At 43.5% G+C, this 20,661-nt stretch overlaps 1 protein-coding gene across 1 annotated transcript; it reads left to right on the forward strand.

Moving 5' to 3' along the window:
* Nucleotides 1-255: 255 nt before the first annotated feature.
* On the forward strand, nucleotides 256-18,974 carry kif4 (kinesin family member 4; the record flags this gene model as incomplete). The annotated part of the gene is made up of 30 exons (XM_080529145.1): nucleotides 256-378; nucleotides 811-925; nucleotides 1,185-1,375; nucleotides 1,564-1,653; nucleotides 1,892-2,064; nucleotides 2,225-2,319; nucleotides 2,425-2,544; nucleotides 2,926-3,101; nucleotides 4,356-4,408; nucleotides 4,785-4,917; nucleotides 5,993-6,051; nucleotides 6,219-6,324; nucleotides 6,562-6,675; nucleotides 6,835-7,011; nucleotides 7,230-7,333; nucleotides 9,163-9,307; nucleotides 9,458-9,568; nucleotides 9,686-9,769; nucleotides 9,953-10,066; nucleotides 10,350-10,505; nucleotides 10,683-10,780; nucleotides 12,431-12,560; nucleotides 12,687-12,857; nucleotides 12,970-13,092; nucleotides 13,268-13,324; nucleotides 13,458-13,559; nucleotides 13,710-13,871; nucleotides 14,220-14,381; nucleotides 14,631-14,741; nucleotides 18,792-18,974. 30 exons carry the CDS (start codon nucleotides 256-258, stop codon nucleotides 18,972-18,974), a joined length of 3,738 nt encoding a protein of 1,245 aa, XP_080385271.1.
* Nucleotides 18,975-20,661: the final 1,687 nt, after the last annotated feature.

A 20,661-nucleotide genomic window follows, 5' to 3' on the forward strand; every position in this document is an offset into this window, starting at 1 on the left:
GTTAACATTGACTGGGCTTGGCTAAAAGCCCGCTAGCTAGCCAGAGGCCAGGGGTGGCGGTGTCGGCTGGGGCGGGTTCAAGTGGCCCACTTAAGCAGTGGAGGACCAGCAGGTGCAGCTATCAAAAATAATGTCACCTTTGTAGCCTATATGGTCTTTTTTGTGACCAGCAGGAAGACCACGTCATGTCACATTTGACGATAATACTTTGTATTAATATCGCAATGGTCTTTGTCTGATCTCGCAGCACCAGCTATGACAAAAGATGACGACAAGGCGATCCCCGTGCGGGTGGCCGTGCGCTGCCGTCCCCTGGTCCCCAAAGAGATCAACGAGGGGTGCCAGTGCTGCCTCACCTACGTGCCTGGGGAGCCACAGGTAACTGATCTAATACAGTGGGATGCAAAACATATGGGCACCCCTAGTCAAAATGCATTTTACAATTCATATCTAACCTCTGTACCTAACCTCTAAATGGTACAGTTAAACATGACACATAAAATGACACATTTTAAAGCATGCTACATTTTTTTTTTTACTTTTATTTTATTTTATCAAACTCAGAAAAATTAAAATAAAAAGAAACTTTGCTTTAAAATTTGCAGAAAGGTGTCAGGTTTAACATTGTCGCATTCAGTGTTTGCTTTTAATCATTTGGACATTAATTGTAACAGACATTTAAGCCAGGGGTGCCCAAATGTTTGCACCCCACTGTAAGTCACATCACTTGGGCCTGAGGTGTTGTAGACAGTAGATACATTTAATGAATTAGCGTCATTCTAGTTTAATAAAAGTATTTGTATTTCGCAGGTGATTGTTGGCACCGAAAAGGCCTTCACCTACGACTATGTGTTTGACCCTATGTCGGAACAAGATGAGGTCTTCAACACTGCTGTTTCACCGCTGCTGTGTGGGCTTTTCAAAGGTATGCATTTCACACACCTTGTTGTCATGTGAATACCTGTTTTCACTAATAAATGACTACTAAACAGCTGTGCCTGGGTGTGTGGTTGTAAACATTAAAGCTGCTGCCAAAGTAATACCTAGCCATGTAATACATTGACTAGCTATGTTGTAATAACTGATCTATATCTTTCGATAAAACACATCTGAGACAATTTAACCCTCCATGACCCAAAAGTGACAACAAATGGAATTAATAAAGTCTGTGTTCTTCTATTCAGGTTATCATGCCACTGTGATTGCCTATGGACAGACAGGTTCAGGTAAGACCTTTTCCATGGGAGGAACCTACACGTCGGCCCAAGAGAATGAACCCACAGTTGGGGTCATCCCAAGGGTGGTGAAAAAAATCTTTCACGAAATAGAGAAGAGGACGGATTGTGAATTTTCTCTCAGCATTTCTTACCTTGAGGTTTGTGGGAACATCTAGCCTTCATAGAAATGTATTAATTGTTTTTTAATTGTCATTAAGTATGATTTTCCTGTCATGGACAAAAATTGGTGCTCATAACATTGAGAACTTTGGTTGTAAAGAAATCATGTGTATGGTTTTGTCCATTATTCTAATGAACCATTTTGTTTGAATTGCATTTGTCCTAGATCTACAATGAGGAAGTCCTGGACTTACTCTGTCCGTCCAAAGATAAACCAGCCATCAGCATTCGAGAGGACCCTAAGGAAGGCATAAAGGTGATTGACAGATAATGGAGCCAACAGTCGTTCAAAAGTTAATCATCTTAATGGGTCTGAAGAAGAAATGATTAAAAAAAGAAGTTATTATTTTGTTTTAATAATAACATGGAGCATATGAAACATACTTACAGTTTGTAGTAGGCCGAATGGGTTCCCTTTGATTAAAGTTAAAGCGTTGCTCTTAATAGTGTGTTGTAAGTGAAGCCATTTTCATATTTCTCCTCTGCCTATGCAGATTGTGGGCCTGACTGAGAGGGTGGTGACCTCTGCCCATGAGATGGTCGGCTGCCTGGAGCTGGGGAATTCAACACGTACTGTGGGCTCCACAGCCATGAACGCTGCCTCATCCCGTTCCCATGCCATCTTCACCATCAGCCTGGACCAGCGCAGAGGGGGAGACAAGTCAGTGTGCCACCTTGCCATGGCCTTTTCCTCCCACAGAAAACACGTTTCATGAGTTGTCAGCTCAAATCTAACTGTTGCACACTCCATAGTTGCATTTGATACAATAGAGTAAAATAGATTGTCCTCATTTCGTTGCCTTTTTGTGTCCAATATGAACTTGTAGGTCTGACTCTATGGTGTCAAAACTGCACCTGGTGGATCTAGCAGGCTCTGAGAGGCAGAAGAAAACTAAAGCTGAGGGTGATCGTCTGAAGGAAGGTGAGTCGGTTCCCTGTATTATAAAAATAATATTAAATGTTTAAACTGCAGTCCTTGATCCTCTTGAATTTGTGGCTGGTTCACATCCTCCTGTCTCTGCCCTAGGCATCAGCATCAACAGAGGCCTACTTGCCCTGGGGAACGTGATCAGTGCCCTGGGGGATGAGAGCAAGAAAGGCACCTTTGTGCCCTACAGGGACTCCAAGCTTACCCGCCTGCTGCAAGGTAAGGGCTCTTATGGAGATGCAGGGGTAGTAGTGGTATCTGATCTCACTAGGTCTTATTTCAGTCATTGCTTTCGAGCACAAGGAAAACAACAGCAAAACAGTCATGTGATATGATATGTGGTAGTCAGATGACAAAGCAGTCGATTGATTATACGGCATCTTTAGAGACGACAACATTCAGGGTCCTCATTAACACCTAGCATCTGATTCTCAGTTAGACCCTAAATTTGCTATACAAATTATACCTCGCTGATGTTACTTACGTACTTTTTAAAAAACAACATTGTCCTAAGTTGATACGCCATAGCCCTTGAGGTCTTTTGACCACAGTCATGAGTATGTGTGTAGCCAATCAGATCCTCTTTTTATTCCCAATCAGATTCTTTGGGCGGTAACAGCCACACCTTGATGATCGCTTGCGTCAGCCCCGCAGACTCCAACATCGAGGAGACCCTCAACACGCTGCGCTACGCAGACCGAGCCCGCAAGATCAAAAACAAGCCTGTCGTCAACCTGGACCCTCGAGTTGCTGAAACAAAGCGGCTGAAGCAGCAGGTACAGTTATGTGCTCCGGTAACTGTACCTCTGTGTAACAGTACCTTTGTGTAACAGTACCTTTGTGATACAAATTTTAGAAAATCATAATTTGCAAATGTTATTTTATGTTTTCTAAATCAGCCAGGCCTATACATATACATGTGCAAAATGAATAAGTATTAATAAAAAATAAAAAATAATATAAATAAAAAAGGCTTTGCTACATCAAATAGGTTTAACAACAGGCCATGGACTATGGCGGTAGATTGTTTCAATAAAGTAATTGGACTCTAGCTCAATACATGCATTGTTTTAGGTAATAACTTTGCTTAATGTAAAGGTCAGTAACCCAAAGTGCAATATAGGCTACAGACAAGACACTAATGTTTTTATATTACAGATATGCTCCAAAACAATGCAATGTGTCCTCTCACTCCATACAATAGGCTAGGCTACAGTCAGTGCCTCACTCTAACTCACGGGTAGCTTGGTAGGCTACCACTAGCTAGCCTTTAGCTTATCACCCTGCTCTACCACTGACGTTAGCAAGCTAGCTAAATACACTTGTCATGCAATATTGAATTCATGAATGCGAGCAAACACTCACTGGCTATCCTGCTGAGGCTGAGCCGTCTTCATCCATCACTGTCACATGCTTTCTTTTAAGGTGTTCTCGCATCACCGTTGTGCTCCCGTGCCATGCAAGATCGGTTTTGCATAGGTTGCACAATTTTTTAGTAGCTTTTAATGTGAAGTGCTCCCACACCTTGGACGATTTCGGTCGAGTCGTTTTCTCCGCCTCCGCAATGATTTAAATGTAGCCGCCGCGCCGGTGTACCGGATTTTTCCACCCTACCAGATTTTCCCACTTTTCCGGTTCCGGTCATAGGTTCTGCCCTTTCCGGCCATAGGTAGCGCTATGATTCGCGATGCCTACACCGCGTGCAAGACAGCGTGGCGTGCGTCAACAGGAAGTAGGTTTGTTATGGAACAAGACCCGACGAATCGATAATGGAATTCGTCGCCAACGAATTTCATTATCGATTTTTATCGATTTCATCGATTCGTTGTTGCAGCCCTAGTAACAGTACCTCTGTGTAACAGTACCTTTGGGTAACAGTACCTTTGTGTAACAGTACCTTTGTGTACGGAGGTTTTTCATTCCCAACTGCTTCATGATGAAGACTCAACTCTTGTTGGCTTAGGATCATTATGATTTCCAAGTATCTGTATTTTGATTGACTGATGTGCTTTCCCCTCTGTTGGCCACAGGTCCAGGAGCTGCAGGTTATGCTTCTGCAGGCACGTGGGGGTGTGCTCCCTCGGTAAGGACCAAGTCTAGTGGATCACTTTGGATCATGAATTTCCTCAATGCAGATCTAAAACTGCAGAAACATGTAGTCTCACCTCTGTCATTTATCTGAATGGTAGGATAAGTGAAAGCATTGTGGTGGATGAGTATGTGCTTTCACCATAGACAGAAGAGAAGAAGCATAAGACTATTGAGACTCACCATCTGGACCATGTTTAGGTCTCGCTAGGACCAGGTTCATTGAAGCTGCCTGAGAGAGAACACACATTTGGACAGTCTGTCCTCTGTGCAACGCACATTCCCTTTATTAAGTAAAAAAAAAAACTGATTCCAAACCAATCCTGAATGAGAGGCTGGCTAAAAATGTGGTTTCTTTCCATCCCTCGAAGGCTGGAGCCTGCAGAAGACATGTCGAAGGTCCTGGAGAGGACGCGCACCCTGCAGAATGAGAACAGCAAGCTGAGCCGAGCGCTGAGCGAAGCGTCAGGACAGACCGCTCTCATGTTTGAGAGGATCATCATGGTAAGGACATGCGATACCGCAGTCATATCACACTGCCACACTCTCTCACTCATAATCAGTGATGTCGGTAACGCGTTACTAAGTAACGCGTTACTCTAATCTGAATACTTTTCCCAGTAACGAGTATTCTAACGCGATACTATTTCCAAATCAGTAATCGGATTAAAGTTACTTATTCAAGTGGCTGTGCGTTACTATTGCGTTACTACCTCATAACTTAGGCTAAATGCAGTATTTCTTTGTAATGTTCGATAGTAAACAAACATTTCTCGCGTCTTGGGGAGTGACGTCAGTGCCCACGTTTTCAACACGAGGTTACTATGGAAGGCCATGCCCGCAAAAAACGGCTCTCGACTATCGCGAGATTGCAGCAGAATCGCTCACGTGTATCACCACGCTGATTGCACAGTGTAAACAGAAGCGTAGCCTACACAATGGAACGAGAACAGAGATATGCGTTAAATAGCTGGAAATATAAGGATTATTTTGAGTTTGTGTCAGCAAAGGATGACAAGAACATAAATGTTGATCATTGATAAACTCAGACTCACCCAGTTTAGGATTAGGATTATATTAGGATCATATCTGAATGGTCAGGGTAGGTTTTAGGTTTTGTGAAACCACTCCTTGCTAGTTACTGTTAAATAAAGATTATATTTATTTTATTGTTTAAAAACAAGTATTTATGTTGGGTGAGGCAAAGAAAGACTCTTTATTTTGTTGTTTTAAGTTATTGTTTAAAGTTTAATTATGTAATTTAAGTTACTGTTAAAATAAAGTGTGTTTTGGCAAAACCAGTTTTCATTTTTATGTTGCGGGGGGGGGGGGGGGGGTCGGGTGCCTAGGCAGCTGCCAATAGTAACTAAAAAAGTAACTAGTAATCTAACTTAGTTACTTTTAAAATCAAGTAATCAGTAAAGTAACTAGATTACTTTTTAAAGGAGTAATCAGTAATCAGTAATCAGAATACTTTTTCAAAGTAACTGTGGCAACACTGCTCATAATCCATCTTTGATTTAAACATTGATAACACTGTTTTCATCCCAGACGTTGCAACTGTTTTGTCTCACAACAGACAGAACAAGTCAATGAGAAACTGCAAAGCAAACTCGAAGAATTGAAACAGCATGCAGCGTAAGTCGGATTCTCTTATCTGACATGTACTTTTAGGACCGAAGTCCTTTTACAGGGATCAAGAGTTTAAACTCCATTCCTAAGGGCCACATCCCTGTCGTCTTTACTACCTATCGTTTGCCACTAGGAAGGTTTGTGTTTGTAAGGCACCAGACATTATCTTGCAGGTGTAAGGTTGACCTGCAGAGGGTGATGGAGACTTTGGAGGACCAGGAGCTGAAGGAGAATGTGGAAGTGATCAAGAACCTGCAGCACGTCATCCTGCAGCTCCAGGTACGGCCAGTGGGGGGGAGCTCTCACAGACCACGGGGCTGGAGCTGCTGCTTGATAACTTCAATCCCCTTGGTGTTGTTTACTAGCAAAGACAGCACATTGAACACTTCCCTCGCCCTTTTTTGCATTCCTATATTCATTTTCCATTAAGTGATAGGAGCATGCTGTATAATATGCTGTTTGTGCCTTGCTCATGCTGACCTGACCAAACGGTAATTGTTGACCTTTTTTCCTCAGGATGAGGGTGCTGGCATCGCTGCCACTATAGAGTCTATGGCCTCAGAAGACTGTGGAGCCCTGGAGGCTGGAAAAGATGACAGCAGTGAGACCTCATCAGATGGTTCCCCCTCAGTAAGTGTGGTTTTCTGTGAGTCATCTATTTGAGAATGCTGTCTATGCTGCTCATGGCTAAGTCTGGTGGGCCCTGAATACATCCTGAGAGCTGTGTCTTGTCTGTGGAATTTTTAACTACTGTTCCACTCATGTTTATTTCTGTATCACCCTACACAGACCACTGCAGCCATTACCGACAAGGAGCGTTCTGACACTGCCCAGCATGCCCTGCGTCAGGCCCAAATGTCCAAGGAGCTGATCGAGCTCAATAAAGTTCTAGCGCTGAAGGAGGAGTTTGTCAGGAAAATGTGCCAGAATGACAGCCAACTGGATCCCATGCAAACTGAACATCAGGTGGGTGTGGAGGCATGAGGAGCGGATGGGAAGAGTAGAGAGGATTAGGTCATAAAATGGAGGACTGACCCTGAGGAGCAATCACAAGGGCATGATCTGCCCCAAATCCAATCTGCACTGATTTGCGTGCAAGGTTTATTGGCCGATGGCTATAGCTGGACGGGTGGAGTCCGCCTTTTTAAGCTTCACCCCTCACTGTGCATTATGTCACCTTACAGAATAACATGAAGGGGCTGCAGGCAGCAGTGGGGTCTCTGCAGAAGGAGAAGGAGGACCTCATCCTGACTCTCCACGCTTCCAAGAAGGACAGCAACCAGGCTAAGTAAGGGCCCTGGCCTCCTTTCGTGTACATTTTACGCTTTATCCAAAGCGACTTCAGTGTTTCCCCTACCATTGCCTTGGGGGGGCGGACGTAGACAAGCGTCAAACATAGACAAGTAGGCTAAAATATCAGCTTTTTGGAATGGAATGGAATGGAATGGAATGGAATGGAATGGAATGGACTTTATTTGTCATTGCTACAGTACAGGTACCAAACAACAAAATTTAGGAGGGGTGGCTCCCCTGGTGTTAGGAAAGGGAAAAAAAAAACACATTTTAGAAAAAGCATAAAATCACAAGAAGGTAGGAGCTGGTTTACATAAATAAAGGCTATGTACACAATCCACTGTACTATACTGCACAGATAGTCAACTAGGGTTGTCATATTGCACAAAAGTATTTTTTCATGTTATTTTAAAGTGTCACAGTTTGCAGGCTTGAAATGTACATGTTTGTGCCTCAGCACTAGCTGCCATACAATCCGTCCGGACTGTCCTGGGCCCAGAACTTAGGCCTTTGCTGTGTTCAGGGCCTTGACGGCCCTGTGGTAGAAGCAGTTCTTCACGCACCCAACCCACTTCACGCACCCAACCCACTTCACGCACCCAACCCGAATCTGGCGAGTGGCAAGCCCATGGGCTCGTTGGTAACGTTAGTCCGCCAGTAGTCTTGCATAGCCAAACCTATCTCCACACTTCGCTTCGCGCTGGACACACTCGCGTATAAGATCGTGCGTGAGTGTGCGCGCGACGCGAGAGAGTTTTTGCAGGGTGAGATGTCTGCAGATGAAAGTAAGCAAGTTGAAACGTTATCAAATATAATTGCTGAGTGTTCTAACAGAGCAAGTTGGTTCAAATTGGTCGTTATTATTGTGACTAGAAAGTGTCTGATTATAGTTCCATGGTATGTAAAATAGTGTCAAAGAACTAGCAAGCTAACTAGCTAGCTCAGAGGTGAGGAGATGAGCTAGCCTGCTGCACACATGCCAGCTAAAGAGCTAACTGGATGCACTTTATTATTTTACTTAAAGTAGATATACTATCTTTCTTATTCTGCTAGAATTGGGCTTTATGGTAATACCATTATGGCATATTTACAGTACATGGACAGTGGATTGAAGCATTGGAAATGTCTGTTTTTATAGTTGGACATACGCTTTTTTTTCAGGTGAGAGAGTAAAGTCAAAATGACATTATCTGACTGCAATGCCCACAGCAATCCAATATTCAATTATAATTATGTTATGAATTGATATGGATCAATTTATACCTCTTATTAGATTATAAATACTCTGGTTGTTATGTTTGCCTTTTGGTTGACAGCAAAAGAGGGAGAGAGGAGGATAGAGAGGAAGAGAAGGAGAGAGAGCAGGATGGTGCACCAGAGAGAGAGACAGCAAGAACCAGGTGAGAAAGTGGACAGGTAGTCAAGACCACATAAGTAAGTAGCAGGTGAGAAAGTGGACAGGTAGTCAAGACCACATAAGTAAGTAGCCTTAAGAACCGATGGTTCTCGAGCCTAACGGCCCATAGGGCAGGAGCCCATCTCCTGTTTCCGTAGCGTGAGGCGGCTTAATGTACAAGTTAGTACACCCCCTGGACATGACGCTGGTATGTCGCAGGGTCTTACCCCCTGGGGGGGGGGGGGGGGTCCATGCCACGGTCCATGCCACCCCCCCAAGGCAGCAAACCTAGGGGAAACACTGGACTTACAACAAGCCTCCCCGACGGGGCGGGCAGGATGCTATATGACGGCTTTGGACGATTGGAGCAGCTTATCCGGCACAACAAACACAACTCGACTTGTCTCTGTTCCTCCTCTCTCACCCAGGCTGAGTGAGCAGCGTAGAAAGAGGCTGCAGGAGTTGGAGAGTCAGATCACAGACATGAAGAAGAAGCTCCAGGAGCAATCCAAGCTTCTTAAGATCAAAGAGACCTCTGTGCGCAGTGTGACCAAGCTCAACGGTGAAATCCAGGTACACCCAGGTTTCTTTGTGTGTATAAGTCAAGCCTTACATTCATCCGAGTCTCCCAGTGACGTGTTTCAATGTGTGATGGGGAGTGATGGCCATAAGAGGTAGAATATGGCAGGTGACCGCTGCCCTGTCTGCTCCCTGTCCCTGCAGGCTATGAAGGGTCAGCGCGTGCAGCTGATGAGGCAGATTAAGGAGGACTCTGACAAGTTCCGACTGTTTAAGACCAAGAAGGATAAGGAGGTGCTTCAGCTTAAGGAGAAGGTGTGTGATTTTTTTACCTCTATATATTCCTAACATTAGGCATATTGTGTGTGGGTGTGTGTCACCCTCTCTAGCATTTTGTTTGATATTTATGAGTGTGTGTTTTCTCTTTCACAGGACCGTAAGCGTCAGTATGAATTGATGAAGCTTGAAAGGGACTTCCAGAATCAGGCCAGCGTCCTGCGTCGTAAAACTGAGGAGGTGAGCAACCCCAACCCCTCCTTATTTAGATAGAAGGATTATGCCACACTTTTTTGTTGTTTTACTCATGTTTATTTTAATCTTGAAGCCTGCTCTAGGATAGCAGTCTTGGTGTTTATTCCTAAGTGGCTGTAGAGAGTCTGTCGTGTGGTGAGGAGTCACTTTGCATTGGTTCTCCTGTAGGCCGCGGCAGCCAATAAGCGTCTGAAGGACGCCCTGCAAAAGAGGAGTGAGGTGGCAGAGAAACGAAAGGGTATCCAGCAGAGAGGGATTGAAGGAGCTGCTGGGAGAATGAAGGTCCTGTCATCTTTTAATAAGATTCTGTATGTCTGTGTCTGCGCAATTCTTTCTCTTTTTTCCCCCTTTTTTATTTATTTATTTTTTCTTATTTAAAAAAAAAAAAAAGTCATCGTAAGGGTCTTGGACTGCAATATAGAACATGATTGCCATTATGTGTAAGTGTGCAGGTCTGAATGATTGCATGTGGTCTGTTTTGGAGTATTTGCCTGCGAGTGTGCCGTGGCCTGAACTCTTTACATGTTATTATTATTAACTCTGCTCTTTGTGTTTGTGTGGGCAGGCCTGGCTCCTGAACGAGGTGGAGGTGCTGGTGAGCACAGGAGAGGCACAGCGCCACCTGAAGGACCTGCTGGAGGACAGGAAGATGCTGGCGCAGGAGGTCTCCCAGCTCAAACAGCAGATGGAGGCAGGGGACCGACCGGCTGCCAAAGTCCGAGTGAGTCGGGCTGAAAATTGCCCCCTAACCATAACCCCTTCTTATAGAGGTCAATGGAAATGTGCTTTTTTCACAATTTGGAATGTATGAAAATACACTTTGAGGAATTGTATGTGACTTTATACTGACATTGGCTGTTTCGTTCTCTCCCCCCTCCACACAAACATACACACACAGCGCCGGACCTTCATTATGTCAGAGCTGGAGAGCCGGGGGGAGCGGGAGGCATCTATAAGTAAACAGGTGGAGAATCTGGAGACTGAGATGGGCCTCAGGTGAGCCAAAGTCTTTCTCTTGGCTGTGGGACATCTTCAATCCAAACTCTTAGGCTGCATTTACACTAGGGGTGGGCATCGACGATCGATAATTGATCGATAAGGATCTTTTTTTTTTTTTTTTTGTGATCGACCAAATGTTTTATTTTGTGATCGACCAAGATCCTTATCGATCAATTATCGATCGTCGATGCCCACCCCTAATTTACACCGCAGGTCGAAGTGACACAATTCCGATTTTTTTGCTCATGTGGCACAGATGGGATATGTAACATGTCGGTGTGAGCAGTAAAAAATGTAATCTGATATTCTCAGATCCAATTCAGGCCTCATTCTCAAGCCGGCTACAATCAGATATGAATCGGATATGTGTCATTTCGACTGCGGTCTAAGCAGGCAGGTTGCATATAACGCTCAATTCCGATTTGCACGTAATTGAAAATACGACGGTCTTCGCATTTTGAGTTTCACTCACTTCAACAGTGAAGTGCTCTTTCTTCTCCGCCTTAAAATATGCACAATATTTTGCAGACCTCTAAACATACTTCGGAAAGCAATGGCTTTTTTTATTTTTTATTTTTTTATTTGTTTTTTCAGATTTTATCCCTTTTTCACCCAATTTGGTAGCCAATTGAACCCAACCTAGCATCCAATTATCCCCTGCCTATTGCATAGGATCCGCCGCACGACCCCGTGGCCGGCAGTCCCAGAAGAGGCCGCCAGGCAGACTAGCTGACTGGCTCCTCGAGCCCAGCACCGTTATTCCGGCACCCAGGGGGCGGTGTTGCGCGACGGATCCTTGTCCAGAAATACTCCTATACCGCCCTCGGAAGCGGCCGCCCAATATGCCGCTTCCCGTGTGCCTCGGCCATATCTGGATCTGGCGAGCCGGGATACGAACCCCGGCCCCGGTGGGCAGCATGCACTAGTGGCCAGTGCGTAGACCGCTACACCACCGCGGGGCCTTGGCTTTTAATATATATAAAAGGGATTATAATTTCTTTCACGTTTGCGTCCATTGCAAGTCTCGGCTGTCTGTTTACTTCCGTTTTCGATGTACCCATGCAGGTCGTTACAAATGTTACCAGTGTAAGCACACAGGTATCAGATGTGGGTCATTTGAAAAAGTAGGTGTAAGCAGGCGTTAAAAAAAATTATTTAAAGGCACTAAATCGGAACTAGGCGTTACAACCTGCAGTGTAAATGCAGCCTTGTTCATATGCTGGATGAGACACTGCCGTCACCATGCTGTTAAATGTGTTTTTCAAAGACTCTCAAGATTGTGAAAGATGTCATATCTAGATGATTAATTAATCTGCTGTGCAAGTATGCACATTCATTAGGCCTAGCCCTTCTTGGCTTGCACAGGGAAATCCTCCGCGTGTTTGGATGTCGTCATGAGGCACTGCTCCAAACTTTTCACACCTCGTCCAAAGCATACGCCATACCATCTGTTCATGGTGTTCCTGTTGATAAGATGACTGCAAGTCTTTATCTGTTACCATTGACGTTTACAGCTACAGCTTGGTTCTTTCAATAAGGATAGTGCTGTTATGCGGTAGCCAATTAACAGATCAGGTTATGATTTGATCAATCAAACAATGTATGAATTAAATGGTATTGATATATTTTTTCCCCTTTATTTCATAGGAGTGCCCAGATAGCTGACCTCCAGCAGAAAGTCCTGGTTGCAGATGGCGAGGGGCGGTTAAAGCAGAGCTGGGACTCTGTCACTACTATAGTGGAGGCCAAGTGTGCCCTCAAGATCCTCATGGCAGAGGTGAGAGATGCATACTGTACCTTTCAAAATGCCTCACCTATTGCATTGTACTAGCTACTAGCCTGATGGTAAGCTAATATTTAATGTATGCAACAAATCCGGCAACAAATCTTACCACCTCCACAGTTGGTGGCTGCCAAAACAGCCAGCGCTATGCTGGACTGCAACCTGCATCAAGAGAAGGGGAATGTCTTGGACCTGCAGAAACAGCTGTGTGAAGAGAGGAAGCTGAATTCCACCATGGATATGGAGCACCAGCAGCGCCTTGTGGAGTTAGAGCAGGGCCACCAAGAGAAGGTGTTCTTACGACCGCGTCTGCTATTAGATTCCAGTAATCACACATTTTTGCTTTATTTTTGTGCTGATGTCCTCTTCTAACTGAATTGGCTCTCCCTTTTTCCTTCCCAAGGTCCTGTACCTCCTTAGCCAGCTGCAGAGCAAGCCCGTGAGTGGGGGGGCAGAAGAGAAAAAGGCGCAAGAGGACGAGACTTCAAAAAGGGAGAAGGAGCTTCTGCAGCGCTTGAGGTTCCAGGTGTGTTACCATGTCCTGTCTCCGACTGTGACCAGGTCATAAAAAAATATATTTGACCTTTTTCTAGACTCTTGAGTTCATTAATATTCAGAATTAGGCTCAAAGGTAGCCAATGTTTGATTGAATACGAGTTACTAAATCCCTCTCACCTCCATACATAATGTTTTTCCTACAGGAGGAAGAGATTGCGAAGATGGGTCAACTGATGGAGGAGAATGAACAGTATAAACAGGTAAATGCACAGATGTACAGTGGAGGGCCAGGGACAGCATAGACAGGAAAAGGCACCACCATACAGCACTCAACATCAAGTAGACAACTAAAACCACAAAACACTGATGCATTGGAGCCTTCTGTGTTCTCAGAAACTAACAATACTCCAGTTGGCCAGTACAAATAAAATCAGCAGCCACCTGCCAGTGTCTACAGAAAACCTAGAGGACTCCTTTGATTACGTCCCACCAAAGGTAAGCCACTGCTAACATCTTGCCTCTGCAATAGAACCGTTTTCACATCGGTCTATATTGTCAGTAATGACTAGGTAATGGACAGCTGACTCGAGGCCACCGCCTTGAGGTCGCCCCCCTCTCACCGGTCATGTCATTTACCTCCTACAGCCCAAAGGACGGCGTGGCACTACAGCCAAGGCACCAGTGAAGATGGCCATTAAATATGAGGAGCTGGTGTCTGACTCTGAATCTACATCTGAGGAGGAGGTGGTGGAAGAGTGGTGCCCCAAGAAGAACGAGAAAGGCCGCAAGAGAGCCAAGGCAACAGGGGTAAGATGGATGTTCTTTTCTTCATTTTTTTTTTTTGTGGGGCAGTCCCATTCATATTTTAAAAATGTCTATCGTCACTATCTGGATAGAGATAGTGAAGATAGACAGGAAAGTAAGGAGAAGACAGCATGGCATGGGCCAGATTCAAACCCATGCAGACATGGGCATATGTGTGTACTGTAGGCTGCGGTGCTAGACCACTGGACTACCCAGGCCACTAAGATGGATGTTCTGTGTATCTTTATGCATTCTGATGAAGGCTTGACACTTGTCATGGAGGGATGATGCATTTGAGCTACTTTTTGCCCAGTTTTTTCATGGCCTATTGGATTTTATTTATTTTTTCAGTGTGCGTGCAAGGGTCGTTGTGGCAACAAGCTCTGCCGGTGCCGTAAGGGAGCAATGACCTGTGGCGAGAACTGCCAGTGTGATCACGAGAAGTGTCGCAACATGGACACTAACAAGACCTCTACTGTGGTAAGCAACATGGACACTAAGACGTCTATGATGGTAAGATGGGACCGTCCCAAGGTCGTCAGATATCTACCCTATAGGCGTGTGAGTGACGTCTCATTTTTACATAAAAAGGGGAAAAAAGTACAATGTGTGAATATTTCCCCACAAGAAATTATTTATATGAAACATTTTCACATTGATTTGGGATTAGATTTGGTAAGTATTGAATACCTTTTAGAGTAGTCTTTTAGAAGACTGAAGTGGTGATGTTTTATGGTAGTCTCCCTCTTTTTCTTAATGCAGGACTCAAGTGATCTGGGCGATGGGTCTAAGGAGTCATTTTGCGTTCAAGACCCGACAGCTATTAGCACTGATGATACCTTCTTCAAACCACCCTGTGCCACCCCCACTAAGGTAGGCAACTGAAGTACCCAGTCAACAAAGATCTATCGTAACTAGGGGTGGGAATCGCAGGGTAACTCACGATAAGATAACCGTACAATATTTAGCCCCCGATACCGATAGTATCACGGTACAACGATAATCAATACATTGTAAGACAATTCATCAACGATACATCACAATATCTGTGTTAACTGAAGAAAAAATACCACTATAAAGGCAAGAAGCAGGAATTATGTTTTTTTATTCATTCACTTTGTCACTAGTTGAGAACAATGAAACAAACAATCATTTAGTACTAGCCTACATCTTTCTTACTCTTAGCTTAGTGTCTCTAAGATACAAACTGACTGCAACTTGTGTGCCTGTCATCATTCATACAAAATAAAGTGCCAAACGGCTTAACTGCCCAGAAAGCAGGAGTTAAAATGTTTAAAAGAAGGACTACATACAATGCTGGAATAGCCGTTTCAGTGAAATAATTTCGACACAGTATTTCATATCTTGATTACAGTGTTTGCAGTATTTGGTGGAAACTAGGGGTGCAACGGTTCAGTTGGCCCACGGTTCGGTACGGTTCGGTATTTTGGGTCACGGTTTTCGGTACGGTTCGGTTCAGAAACAAATGCTACTATTTATTTACAAACTGTTACTTTACTTTATTTTGCTTATACATAAAATGGAACTTTAACATACACATGTATATGTTATGTATATCATGTATATATAATTGTATATAAACAAAAAACACTTTCAAATGTCCAAAAATAAATAAACACTTTCGAAAGTAAAAGTGCACTTTAGCCTTGACAGCTGGTAGCCCGTATACAAACAGGAGGAAAACAAATTCACACTACAAAAGTAACACTTTCCACATAGCGTTCCAACATGTCATGTGTTGTATTCCAACGAGTTGCGACATCGTGGATTAATTTGTGTTTTGGTAAGTCTAACATATCTTGTTTAATTGTCAGAATATGGTGGGCTGTGGTGCTTTTGTGGAAGAAAGTGACTGCATGTCTGATCTTACCCAGGAGGCGGGACACCGGGGTTATTGCCACTGCCTTCTTGGCGGCGAGATTTACGACGTGCGCAAAGCAGCCGATCTGTGGCCCCAGTCCACCAGCTTCATGGATCGCATTTACGATATTTGCTGCGTTGTCTGTTGTTACGGGAATTGTTATGTTTGGCCTCTCCAACTTCCACTCAGTCACTGCATTTGTTAGTTCCTCTGCCAGGTGCGCGCTGGTATGGCTTTTGTATAGTGGACGAGTTTGCAGTAGGGCTGCACGATTTGGGGAAAAAATCGAATTGCGATTATTTGGACAGATATCGCGATTGCGATTAATTTGCGATTATTATTTTTTTAAATAGCAAAAAAAAAAAAAAAAAAAAAAAAAAAAAAAGGGAGTTTTTGTAAAGTGTGGCCATATCTCCGGCTAGGAAGGTCGTATCAACGTGCAGTTTGTTTGTACGTCTTCAGGGGACTTAGAGGCTCCCTCCTCTAGCACCCCCACAGCCCGAGCTACGAGTGAAAGAACTAAACTTACATTGGGTTGCTTTAAAGTTGGGTTGCTTTAAAATCAAGCTTCAGATTAAAACATGTGATGGAGCATTACTAACCTGACTCAGGTGGTTTGTTTCACACAACCATCTAGGAAAGCTTAATTGGAAGCTGTTTGGAAAAGGGCAGGTACTTTCAAAAAATACTTGGCAGGTGATTGGATGAATATCACCTATTTTCAGAGAGCATTACCACATGATACCATCAAACTTTTAACTGCTCTAATTCTAATGCAAGGATGATAACTTAAAAGATATGAATTGTATATATGATAACCTCATCTCATCTAGACAGGTGGCTACTTTCTAAGATGATCCAGCTATTAAAATGATCATTTGGGGATACACTGTGACTATAACTGAAAGGACCACATCTAGATGACTCGGTCAACAGTCGAACTGATGAATGATAGAATGGTGGTCTCTGACTATGGAGCACAGACACACGTCACCTTGACTTAGGAATCTGTGACATACTTCAGCCCAAGGCTAGGCTAGGCTAACCTCTGCGTCTTTAAAGCCGGCTGGTATGAACGAATGGTATGAGGTTATGCATACAGGACACATTCATGTTTGACAACAGAACAGTTAACTTCCATGTATCCATAAGCCTGCTATACTATATAAACACCAACCCGCAGGTTGCTGAGACTGTCAACTCTGTGTCTGTACTTTAACGCCGGGTTAGCATGAGTAGCTAAGCTAAGCTACCGTCTCGAAGACTACAAGTTAGCTAAGCTAAGTTTAAGGCTGGACTAACAGCACCGACATGCACTTGGCTGGTACAGTATAGTGAAATTGTACACTTACCTGTCGCAATTATAACATACTAACGTTTATCATACGTCCAGTAAGCCATGTGGTGTCTAATTGTCTCCGTTACGTTAGCCCAAAGTCTCGTAATAATTGGACTGACTGTCGTGACACAACCTATGCCTGCGTTCGTAAATTCGCTCTGAGAGCGCCGGGTTCAAAGTCATAAAGAGACCAAGTAATTTGATTGGACAAGAGGCATTCCATGAGTGCTGATCAAATTTCCAAAAGAGGTTTTAATCTCAATGTGACTTCCTGGTAAAATAAAGGTTTAAAAAAAAAAAAAAAAAAAAAAAAAATCGCAGGCAAATCGCAGGCTTTGCGATTAGCTAATCGCATCATTTCAAATCGCGATTTCGATTTAAAATCGATTAATCGTGCAGCCCTAGTTTGCAGTACTGCGCTCTTCATCTCCCAATCCGGTGACATGTAGTGGACCGTGACAGTGAGGTAACTCTCCGTTGCCCGGGAGGTCCAACCCTCCGTAGTCAGTGCAAAGCTCTGTGTTTTTGCCAAATCGTCTTCAATGCCTCTGCGCGTTGTTTGGTAAATACCGGGGATTATTTTGGTGCTGAATGATGTACGGGAGGGGACACTGTAACGGGGCTCGAGAGTTTTTATCAGATTTCGAAAACCCAAATCTCCAACCTCCGAAAAGGGCTGCAAATCCTTTGCAATGAACATCCCCACTGCATTGGTTATTTTTTTGTGTTTCTCTGAAGTGGTAGTGTACGTCTGTCCGAACGCATCAGAGAGAGACTGCTGTCTGCTCACTGACGCTACCTGACTGGCTTTCCTGCTCCCAGTCAGTGTTATCGTTGAGTGGTAGCGGCGAATATGCTGGTTCATGTTAGAGGTGCAACCATTTGCATATGGCACACGCTTTAAGCAGAGCTTGCAGACAGTAATATTTCTGTCCACTGTTTTCCCCCCCTTATTGTCGTATTCAACGGGAAAAGCGAAATGACCCCACACCGCAGACTTGTAGGAATCCGGGGCTTCCTCAAACTGTTGCGGCGCTCTCAGAGCTAATTTACGAACGCAGCCAAATCGCAGCATAAACCGAAAACCGTCACGGTTCACTAGTGAATTGAGCCGTGGAACGCAAACCGTACCGTCCGTAAAAAAACCGAGAACCGTTGCACCCCTAGTGGAAACCTTCATTTTCAACTACGCTGTACGGGTGAAGGTCCTTGCAGATAAACCCAGCGATAGTCGTAGCCCTCTGGGAGTTAAAAGGAAGCCGTATTTGTTCCCCCACCTTTCATCTTCTACATACTTGGTTCACCTCCGTTCTACAATGCGCATGCGCAGCTTTTTTTTCTTTTCTTCAAATATCGATATTTGGCGACGTGAATTGATAATCGTATCGCAAGAGGCCACAATATGATAATCACTGTATCAATATTTTGTCCCACCCCTAATCGTAACAGAGATGGGGCTTTGTGTCCTTAGACTGAGCAGTTGATGGAAATCTTACACAGGAAGTGATGTCATTACCTATAAATAGCTCATCAAGCTCTCACACTATATAACAGACAGTTGGGTAGTGCTACTTTTCAGTTGGTAATGAATCTGGAGAGATTATATTATTTCACACTGAGCTGCCCTTTAGGGAGGAACACTTTGAGGGTGTTTATTTCTTGGAGTATGGGCTTTATAAAACATTTCTCGCTGTTGTTGTAGGTGCTTGGAGAGCACATCCCTGCGAAACTGGAGAGAAAATCTATCACCCCAGGTGAGGAGGAGGATAAAGAAGAAGAAGAAGAGAGACACACGACCAGTTTCATAAAGAAGAAGAAAAGAGCCCTATCAAATTTTCAGAACAGCTTTTTCTCTGTGTGTACGCCCATCAGAGAAGACCCTTAAGTTGGGCAGGTTAGAAGAGACCTCTCACTCTGTTCTTGGTTAGTCCTCGTGTGATCTGTTTGTGTGTCTTTGTAAATGTTTTGCTTTGTCATTTTCTCTTGTCTTTTGACTTCTTAAAATCAGTGTAGGACTTAACCCTTAAGTTAGACTACGATTTTTATCCGTCTTCTGATGTTTCTTAACTTTTTATTTCAGTTTCAGCAACTTGTACATATCCAAATTGTTATCCAATAAATTTGATTCATCCAATAAACCTGACTCCTTTGTCCATGTCCACTTATCCCGGACAAGCCCCCACTTGTTATGTCCCCAAATATTATCCAGGAGATGAGGGGAGTAACAATAGAATAGAACCAGGGGACAAGAAGAAGAGGTGGATGGGACGATATAAATAAAGCAAGATTTACTGTATAACTTGCAAAAAAAATGACAGGTTTTGATGAATGACTGGTGATATAATGTTCGTGACGCCATTTGTTATAAGGAGATCTTTCTTGGTCACGTGGCCGGAAATTATATATTGATGACTCAGAGAGAAGGTTGAATCGTAATCATTGTATTAGGCAGATCTGGGTTGCATTCCCATGTACAGATGTTTCCAAGGCAGCATGCTCTGTTAAGTCCAAGCTTCAAGCATGGCTACGACATGGCTGGTGCCGAGCCTGGCTGTGGCATAGAGATGCCAAGCAAAGTACTGATGTTTGTTACAGCTTATATACAGTTCTCAGAGAGGGAAATAGCTTTACCTCGTAACTTACAATAGTGACATTAGTTCCCATACATGGCTATGCTGTGTTCATGCTGTTCTGTCTTGCTGCTGACCACTGGGCTAAGGCTCCTATGTCCTTAGAGTTAAAACTGGTCTCACTGTTACTTGATATGGTATGTGCCTGCTCCTAAAGAATGTTGTTTACTACTGAGAGTGGGCACACATAACATATGTTTAAGGTTAAACAATGAGTATTGCAATATTTGATAGGCACACAACATTTGGCATTATAGTCACACAAAAACGCATCATATCAGCTCACTCTTTTTTTTCCCCATGATGTAAGATTAATTTGACTGGTAAATTATTTCTATTGAAAAACATGTGGTGTTCTTAATAACATCAATGAATGACCACATCAGAAATAAATTAGGCATCGGTTCCATCATACAAAGTACGTTATATGTCAATATAACAATGTCTGGAAGTAGATCTTCAATCAAAGGAACGGCCTTGTGTTTCTGGTAACAAGGAGTGCTATTTGATTCTTTGATGGTCATCAGTCTTGCACGTGTTCTTGCCTCTGTTCACAGCGTTAATAGGTTTTATTAACTTAAGACAATTTAAGCATTTTCATTACACTACACCCCTCCTTTTCTTGACTCAAGTCTATAAAATCTTAAGCTTTCCATCAATGGATTGTGGAATTAACCTGCTCAGAAACAGTTGGAAACAAAAATACAGATGTTAAGCATAAGTCTGTTAATTGGGTTATCTGGACTGTTGTTCCCGTCCCTTAGAATTCCTAGAAGAAAGTTTGTAAGTTCATGCCATGAGTAGTGTGTGCATGGTATAATTCAGCTGTTTACTGCTGATGACACTGTTAGTTGTGTGCGTCAGTACAATTGAACAATTACGACTACATAAAATTATGTGTAAGTCTCTCTTGTCATCATCATGTCTCTGTCTTAAATCATA

The sequence above is a fragment of the Nansenia antarctica genome (genome assembly GCF_963989245.1).
Source record: "Nansenia antarctica genome assembly, chromosome: 4".
In the NCBI taxonomy this organism is placed as follows: Eukaryota; Metazoa; Chordata; class Actinopteri; order Argentiniformes; family Microstomatidae; genus Nansenia; species Nansenia antarctica.